Source organism: Metopolophium dirhodum, chromosome 1 (assembly GCF_019925205.1).
Source record: "Metopolophium dirhodum isolate CAU chromosome 1, ASM1992520v1, whole genome shotgun sequence".
Taxonomy (NCBI): domain Eukaryota; kingdom Metazoa; phylum Arthropoda; class Insecta; order Hemiptera; family Aphididae; genus Metopolophium; species Metopolophium dirhodum.
The window spans coordinates 77,545,133-77,555,277 of record NC_083560.1 but is presented as its reverse complement, the minus strand read 5'-3'; the positions used below and the strand labels follow the sequence as shown (position 1 = coordinate 77,555,277).

At 29.5% G+C, this 10,145-nt stretch overlaps 2 protein-coding genes across 2 annotated transcripts; one reads left to right on the top strand and one right to left on the bottom strand.

Annotated features, from left to right (window-relative positions):
* Positions 1-688: 688 nt before the first annotated feature.
* Positions 689-3,183, bottom strand: LOC132941945 (zinc finger MYM-type protein 1-like). Its single transcript, XM_061010208.1, has 5 exons — positions 3,006-3,183; positions 2,728-2,844; positions 2,554-2,646; positions 2,389-2,463; positions 689-2,091 (listed from the first exon to the last, which is right to left on the bottom strand). Exons 1-5 carry the CDS (start codon positions 3,181-3,183, stop codon positions 689-691), a joined length of 1,866 nt encoding a protein of 621 aa, XP_060866191.1.
* A 1,702-nt stretch (positions 3,184-4,885) lies between these two features.
* Positions 4,886-6,930, top strand: LOC132941936 (uncharacterized). The gene is made up of 3 exons (XM_061010196.1): positions 4,886-5,182; positions 6,265-6,808; positions 6,854-6,930. The coding sequence occupies exons 1-3, from the start codon at positions 4,886-4,888 to the stop codon at positions 6,928-6,930; spliced, it is 918 nt and encodes a 305-aa protein (XP_060866179.1).
* The last annotated feature ends 3,215 nt before the right edge of the window (positions 6,931-10,145 follow it).

Here is a 10,145-nt window from a genome sequence, read left to right as displayed (position 1 = left end):
ATATCCTTTATTCTCCTTAGTCAGTATACCTACTAGTTACATACATTTATAATATCGTGTGACATAAATATATAGTTCTGTGTATGTTGTCGGGTAATCCTCTCAGCTGAATAAAATATATGTAGACCTACCTATTATAATTGAGATATTTTTCTATATGCGTGTTTAAGCGTAGGTACTATGCCAGTGACGAGTGTGCCGCGGTTAAATATGGGTTGGGATTAAGGTGCCGCGAGGAAAAAAGGTTGGGAAACGCTGTACTACGGTCTCTTCTAAATAAATTTAACTATCGAGATGATTATTAGACATAACAATTTTGTAGTAGTAGGTATAACCAATTGATGAGCGATGTTGTACTTTTGAAAATACTTATTAGAGTGGATGTATTAGAGTGTTTAAATGCATCTATGTAAATTTGACTTAGTATTTTGTAAGTATGTCTTTTATGTGTGAGTGTGTCTATATGTAATAATGTATATTCTTTAACTAAGTGTCTTATATTGATATGTAAGCTGTATAACAAGATTAGATGTGTGTGGTGGTGTATATAATATGAAAGTACCTTATTTATGTATGAATACTGCATATATGTACCATGTATAGGAATAAATGATTATATACAGTGGCGCACAGAGGTATCTTGAAAGCACATGCAACTAACTAAAGTTACCCACCCATTTTTTTTTATTTAACTTGATACAGGCTCGAGAATTTGAAGCAGAACTTTAAAACTATAAGCTGTATAGACAAATCTTGTTGACTGAAAATAATTTAAAAAACCTCCAGCTTCTGAACCAGCTTGTTTGTCACCCGATTCACTGCGAATAACATTTAAACATTCAACTGTTGCCACATAAGTATTTAGTACAACATCTAATGCAAATTTATGAGACATCCATCTAGTACAGGACACTCTTTTTAATCGACGGATTTGCTGTCCATGGTAATGTTTTTTTTGTTGCTCTTCATATACGTCTGCACGAAATTTACTGCTAGATATAAAATCGTATAGTCGTTCTAAATTTCCGAAAAGATCCATGGCATTTGAACATACACTAACTGCATCAGCGACAATTAAATTTAAGCGATGACTGAAACACCAAATAAATATTGCTTGAGGATTTTCATTACGTATTAATTGTTGTAATCCATTATATCGTCCCCTCATATTTGAGGCGCCGTCGTAAGATTGACCAACCAAATTATTGGTCCAATCTAAACTGTTTAATGTACACACTTCTTTGAACATTTCACACAAGGCGTTGCCAGTTGTTTTTGGAGTATCCTTCAATGCTAAGAGTCTCTCTTTAATTTCACATTTTTCCTCATCTACATATCTGAACACAAAAGAAATTTGTTCTCGGTGAGAGACATCAAATGTCGAATCTATGGCAATACTGAAAAACTTTGAATTTTTTATAATGAGAGATATACTTGATTTTATATGATTTGACACTATATCAATCAACGCATTCTGTCGGTGCCATGAAGTAAATGAGTATTGAGAACGTTGATTAATTTTATATTTTTGCTTTTGAGAACTGAAATAAGTTGCCATTGCAGGGGAAAATTTTGATATTAAAGAACATAAATCTTTGAAATTGCCACACATATTATTTTGCCAGTTTTCCCTATGCCCTCTAAAAGCCATATTGTGTCTTCCTAAAAATAGTGTTATGTCAATCAGCTCTTTGATAATTTCTCTATTCATGAAAACTTCTTCATTTTTTTTAGTAGCTATAGATGGTACCAATGGTAAGGATGATTGTCGAATTTTAAGTGTGAGTGAAGAGTAAATATGTGCTGAAGTTTTTTCATGGTTTTCTATTTTGTTAGTACAAGTACTCCAATTTTTATAACCATCAATAACCCAAGCTTTATTAGGAGCATTTTTACCCTTTCCAGGAAAAAGTATACATTCAATACAATACAAACGTTCAGTTGACTTAGAATATGATAACCAATTCCGTCTTGTTACAGTCCCATCAGGTAATATTCTATGATACAATTTTGGTGAAAATCGATGACCATTTATAACTGGATATTTACCGCCAGGAAGTTCTGTTGGAAGTGGTTGACATGGTCCCATTTCTAATATTTTGGAAATAATTTCATAAGCAATATTTGCATTTGACTGAAAATTTTTTGACGAAAATTGTGCTGGATCGTTTTCAAATACATTTTCGATCATATTATCTATAATGAAAAAAAATAAAAATAAATAAATAAAAAAAATATTTTACCTATTAACTATAATATAGTCATATAATTATATAATGTGTATTGTGTTATAAAAATAAATTAAGTGAAAATCTAATTGCATTGACCCCCTACCTACCCTGATAATTATAATCATACTTATTAGTAAAAATATATTATATAAATTACTTGGTTCAACCATTAGTGTAGTAGATAAAGCTACTTCAGCTTCATTTGACTCTAAATCAACCTCAGATGTTGGAACTAAAATAATTAATACATAAATTATTAATTAAATGGCTTAATAAAATATAAGTATTATACTTATTAGTAAAAATATAATATATAAATTACTTGGTTCAGCCATTAGTGTAGTAGATATAGCTACTTCAGATTCATTTTCATTTGACTCCTCGTTCGACTTTAAATCAACCTCCAATGTTGGAACTAAAATAATTAATGCATAAATTATTAGGTAATTAAATAGTTTAATAAAAATACAAAAATAAATAAAATGTAGGTATCTACCTATAATCTTAAACTTCTCAGGCAATAATATAGTATTATTTGTATTTGAACCTTGAACATCCATTTCTATTGATGATTTTGATATGCTACTGACAGTATTCAAATTAGAACTGTCAACTGAAAAAATAAATATTAATAAAAACAAAATTATAGGTACCTACAGTTTCAATAATGTAAGATTTAATATAAGAGCGAGTTGTAGAAATAGCTAGTTAAAAGTAGTTTATTTTATAATACTTGTTTATAACTAAATTATAATAAACAAAAAGTACTCATACCTTTGTCAGAAACATCATTTGATAGTCTAGAAGATTTAAAAAATGTATTCAGTTTTGCAGTACAAAGTACTGATTTTCGTTTTTTGCACGATTTAGTATGTCTTAGCCAATTTGTACTATTCATTAAACCTTTTATTTTACCACAAGCACAAATGTTAGTTTCATTAACTAACGACATATTGCTAATCTGTAAAAATAAATTTTAAATAAAATATGCTTCTTTTTTAGCATGATATAAATCAAACTGATTTAAAGTGAACAGTTTTATTATTTAGTTTTTATTTTAATTTAGAAATTAAGCATTGAACCTAATTATGTTATACCTACATAATAAAAATAATAATAATAATATGCATAATGCATGAATACATTTTATTAACTTAAAATGTAAAATCTATATAGCTATAATTAGTATAACTTATAAATATTAATATATTATATAGTTAGCTATAACTACAAGTATTTAAAATCAATGAAACTTACTTCTAGAGTAGACGTTGTTTTCTGCACGTTGATTAAACACTTATTTAATGAACAATAGGTAATTTTTTTATTATAATTCAACTAAAATAAATATAACATATTAATAAATTTAATATGACGTAATGAAATATTTTAATAAATTAAAAATAAAAACGTAACTGTGAAAATTGAATAATAATAAGTCATAGTTAATTTCACCAATACAAAATTGCCATAGACGCATACAAAATAATTTGAAGTTCGTAGATCAAACAGTCAACTGACGAATAACACAAATGAAAAATAACAAATTCACTAAAATATCTAGTATTCTAGTGGAAAGTGTGGAATACTGGAATTCACTAACCGATTATCGGTTATTTCATAATAATTAATAATTATCGTGAAGCCAATGGATAGGCCGGGTAGGGTGGTTGCTGGCCAGTTTTATCGAGGGAACAGGGAAACACATTTCTAAAAATAAATACCTAATATACGCTGTTATTACTTATTGGTATCTTATCACCATGTAGCAATACGCGTACGTATTGTCATTTTGTTTACGTATACAAAAATATAATAATTCGTAATATTAAATATTAAATATACGAGCGTATCAGCTAAACGCCTAAACAGCGTACAGCGTTAATATTCGAATATTGTATTATTCTTGATTCAGATGATACAACAATTATTAATGTTTCTATTACTTTATCATTTAATATGTTGTAACTAAGTAACTTGTGACATCATATGAGTTGTCGTGTAGCATTGTCATACTTTACTCCTATACTTTATCTAGGTAGGTACCTATAACCATAGGGACTATACCTACCCACCCCCAACGAAAGCACATGCAGTTGCACCCCTTGCTAACCTGTCTGGGCGCCACTGATTATATATATAATACAATATGTAAGTTTTATAGTATGTTTAGGTGTTTGTTATAATGAATGTAATAATACTTTTTAAAATGTTTTGTTACACGGTAGAGCATATAGAAATGCCCCCTTAAACTGAAGAAATTTCCCTGTATTATACAAATATAGACTACTTGTGTATGTATATAATATGTATGCCCGGAATACACGAGGCTAGTTTTTCAAGCTAGGATAGCAAGGTAGTACTAGTAAGCTAGAAAGCTAGTAATAATAGCTTTGTGTAAACAGAACTAGCTTTGTTTTTAAGCTAGCAAGCTAGGGAATATTCTAATAAGCTAGTGTGTCAAGCCAGGCTAGTTTAATAGGATTGTGTTCTATTTTTTTTGAGCTAGCACACCTCCCACCACTGAATTTACTATCCTAGCTAGTGTTCTATCTCCATGTGGACGGCAAAGCTAGTACATGATCGGCTAGTGCAGTGTTCACGCCAATTTTTAATACGCCACGTGGTTTGTTAAATGTAATTTATACGTCAAAATGCCAAAACTAAGTGGTGATGTTAATTTAAAGTTTGTTGAATTATATCACGAAGAAGAATGTCTATGGAATGCCAGTATTCCATCTTATAAAAATAAATCTATGCGTGATTCATCACTACAAAAAATATGTGCAGAGTTGAATACAATCGGCATACAAATGACTGTTAATGAAGTAAAAAATAAAATTAAAAATTTAAGAGCAACATACTGTCAAATGTTGTCAAAAATTGAAAAATCAACCAGGTCCGGTGCAGGTGCTAATGAGGAGTATAAACCTAAATTGAGTTGGTTCGAGGTAATGCATAGTTTTATAAAAAATGTTCCAATGAAAAGAAAAACAACCGTAAGTTATATTTATTTTGTAAATAATTAATAAAATAAATTAAACTACCTATTTAATTATTAATTAATTTATTATTATTGAATATTATTATTCTTAATATTAAATATTATTTACAATATTATTAATGAATCATATTCCCTTGCCATGGCACCGCACCCTCGTTGTTAAAATAGTCTTTAATGGTTTCTCTTTTTTGGACTGCTGAAATCGAAGGATGGTTACTTCCTTGTCGACATAAATTTTCCAAACCTGTAGTTTCTGTTCTCCATGTACCATGAATAATATTTCTTGCCTCAATATCTTCACGGTCGACATCACAATGTGTTATATAATTATTTCGTTTTTCTTTTCGTAACCAATTATGCAAAGCACATGCTGCTAATACGATTTTATCCACTGTATTCACATCAGTAGCAATAGGTTTTTGAAAAATACGAAATCGGCTTACTAATATTCCAAAAGCATTTTCAACTATTCTCCTAGCTCTGGATAGTCGATAGTTGAAAACTTTCTGTGCCAATGTTAAATTGTCACCTGGGTAAGGTTTCATCATATATGGTTTTAACGGAAATGCACCATCGGCAACAATCACTCCACCATTTGGTAAAAGATTATTCTCTAGTTTATTATAAATAGAGCAATTTCTAAATACACTTCCATCTGATGCCATTCCGCATGCACCGACATCAATATATCGGAAACAATAATCGTCATCTACTATTGCCATAAGAACAATACTGAATACTTTTTTGTAATTAAAATATATACTGCCACTGTTGTCGGGTGCTACAATTTGTATATGTTTTCCGTCAATGGCGCCATAACATAGCGGAAAGTTCCATCTGTTTTTAAATCCATTTTCTATTTCCGCCCATTCTTCGTTATTGATCGGGAGCTGTAAATATTACAATTAATGAAATCCAAAGTAAAATAATGTATATTATCGAATATATATATATATATTAATATTTATTTTTTATATTGTGTGTGTATGTTTATACTTCAATGAAGACAATTTTTTTAAAAAATTTTAGGACAGTCAAGAGTTAGAAACAATTGATGAAATTTTAGATAACAGTGAAGCCAATATTAATAGTGAAGATAATATTGAAAATAATAAGGGCAATGGCAATATTGAAGACAATATTGATAAAAGCGAAAGTATTTCAAATTTAAAAAATTTGAATGCACAACCATCTACATTTTCATCTTCTTATAAGAGGCCCTCTATACCTACATCTGTACCAACTCCAAAAAGAAAAAAAATTGCACAAGTGACGTCACTAGTAAATGAAATAAGGTCAATTAAGGACGATTTAAAAAATATACCAGAATACGAAAATAATATGCCAGACGAAAATGAACATGACATTTTTGGAAAATTCGTAGCAAGTCAACTCAAACACTTATCTCCTACACAGTGTATTATGGCTCGTGATCAAATCAATGTTGTATTATCTCGTTGTCGATTGCAAGATTTAAACTATGGGAACACAACTTTTTCATTTCAGACACCTTTTTACAACTCTTCAGACTCCAACATGACATCAAACAGTGTACCAACATCACAAACAGAGGGTTCAATTTTGTCAACAACTGAATATCAAAATAATTCTAACCAAGAAAATCAAATAAATGATATAAACTACGATGACTCCTATAATGATAATCCTATAATGAGAGCATTTAAAGATGCATAATTATTTTAATAATATTATGTATATTATGTATAATTAGTAATAATTAATTAATAATTTAATGAATAATATTTAAAAATAAATTGAATAATGTAAACAGTAAATGATAATAAAGACTTAATAAAAATATAAAGTAAATACAAACCTTAATGTTTTCTTTTAATGCCTTGTAAATTTCGACACATACTTCAGGTATAAATTTACATATTGAAGATCTTAAGTCTTAGTAAGCCAGGATAGGCGTTGGGAATAGCTAGCTTGCTATCCTAGCTTGAAAAACTAGCCTCGTGTATTCCGGGCATAAGTATATAAATATGTATGAACTAGCCTATGGGTAACTAGCCTATGAGTGAGGAATGTGTGAATGCAAATAAATATCTCTATATTTTTACGTGTATATTTTGAAAAATAAAATTTATAACAAGTTTATGTATGTGTGTGTTTGAGATACACTCTGGTGTACAACGTTTGATTTAGCGATTAGTTTTTGACTAATCAAAGGTAAATATGCCATTGTATTACCTAAAAAATATTATTGAACTTGGTGAATAACAAGAAAATTCAGAACAACGGACCACACGGTTACAATTATTACGGTGACAAAGTAATAAATTGGTATCACCTTTATGGATTAATTGAATATTATAATAGCAGAGATAAAATTTAGTTATTTAGTTATAACGTTATATTATATTAAGTTTAGAAATTGCAATCATGGACAATGAATATTCTTCGAAAACCAACATGCGATGCTTTTGAGCGTAATATCATAGCGTAAGTCACGGAGGGTGAAGTTATTGTAAATTGAAGTGACATTAAAAATTGTTAAAAGGATCAAGTATTCTGTATTGTCAATAAGATAATAGAGAAAATTAGGTACTTACATCTTAATTTTTTTTTAAGGACACAAGTTCGGTTATTAATTTTTAATACTTTAAAAAAAACCCGCCTTTTTTATAATAATACATTACATCGCATGAATTTCTATATGCATAATACAATAAAGACACTGAATATTTATGGCCTTTAAAATGAATATTGTTGGATTTAGACTAAATTTACTGAAGTGAATAAGTGTTAAAATATTACCTATTATTACAATTTATACAGAACTAATAAAATATAATTGAACCCATACATTTAATACAATTACTAGTTTTTATTAGGTATTATTGTTACATAAAATATAATTATATATACCTATATAATATACTAGCTGATCCCGCTGGCACTTCGTTGCCCGTTAAAATATGTACCAATTCTATATTACTCAAACTTTGTTCAATTCGTTATTTAATATTCGGCGTATGGTGTATGGTGTTCAAAATTTATCTTAACTTTTCTGTTGCCCGGGATAAAAGTTCTGATTCGCGGCCGTACATTATCAGGTAGGCAATCTACCTGCGGTAGATCGCGGACCCCGGCGTGCTGTTTGTACGTAAGTGTACGATTTAACTCTAAAGTATCAAAATTGTAGTACTAAGTTTGTCGTTTTTACTTAATTCCACATACGGAGGATTTATATAATCAATTAATGCAAAAGCCTAACGCAACCGTACTGAAATCCGATGAATAAAAAAAAAAACAAATTTAACACTTTTTATAATTAGCCTATCTTTTCCCCAGAGGTCTAATCTACACACAAACATTCATTTTTATCTATACTAATATATAAAATGATAGCCATAACTCCGGAACCACTTATCCCACAGCGTAACTTCACAGAAACCATCTACATATCAATCTTAATATATCCTGAAAATTTCATCGAAATCGGTTCGGAAATTGAAGCGAACAAAAATAGCGATACAAATTATATTATTATCTCGATTATCACATATTATTAGTATTGTACGCATTCCGCGTACGACGTCGATAAATAACAGATTATTAATAGATAATAATAATAACCTATTCGCGTTATCGCATGGAAACACACGCACGCACGTCGTACGCTGAAACCGCGCGCGCGAAACATCGTACTAACTTAAGAGGCCATAACTCCGGAACCACATATCGCACAGCGTACAAACTTCACAGAAACCATCTACATATCAATCTTAATATGCCCTGAAATTTTTATCGAAATCGGTTCGGTGGATCTTGAGCTATAAGATTTATTCAAAATGTACACTTATTTTTATATATATAGAAGATATTTTTATTGTTTATTGCAAAATTTTAAGTATACTGTTCATACCAGTATAATATGTACAATAGTCAATACTGTAATATCTACGAGTTTAATGTGACTTAATCAATATTTCCAAATGAATATCAATAAAATATTTCACAGAACTGCATTCATTTTTCATATTAATGCTCGCTTTTATAATAATATAATTCTAAGCCTATTCATATTTTATATTCATAGTTATTCAATTACCTACTTAGTCAATAATAGGTTAGATTGTTACACGCCACAATTGAAATAACGATATCGTCTACTGTTAAGTGATATGTGAAAATTTGTTTCTGGTAAATATAACTCCTATTATAGTATAATATATAGCTATGTAAACTATATTATTCTACAGCATGTCATTTAACCGTGTTTTTAACCTACTCGTTTGACGTGACTTTATTAATATTTCCAATCGAATATCAATGAAATATTTCACGGAAATGCATTAATTTTACATATTAATGCTCGCTTTTATGGTATAATGTAAAGCCTAATCATATTTTTTATTAATAATTATTCGATTACCTAATCAGTAATCGGTTATATTTTTACACGTCTGAGATTCAATAACAATATCGGTTACTGTAAAGCGATTTGTGGAAATTCGTTTCTGGTAACTACAACTTCTGTTGTATATATTAAGCTATATTTTTCTATTGAGTGTCATTTACTTTCAACATTTTAGGTGTGAACGCGAGGCCGTGCAGTCTCTCGGGCCGTCATTCACGCCACACCATCCGTCGATCAACGTATTTACTATATCAAGGCTTGGCAAGTTAACTATTTTTTTTAACTCGTTAAGATAGGTTAATATTGAAAAACGACTTCGTCTTTATATATCTTTGAATTTCCGCAGTTGTATTTTCTTATAATTTACATGTATATCGAAAAACACTGCAAAACAAAAACAAAACAGATGTATAGATGATTGTGATCTAATTAAAGTTGATTAGAATAAAATGTTTAGACCTCGAAAATGTTACTGTTTTAGTTAACGCAATTTTTTCCGCACGCATCTATTTGTAACATTTTC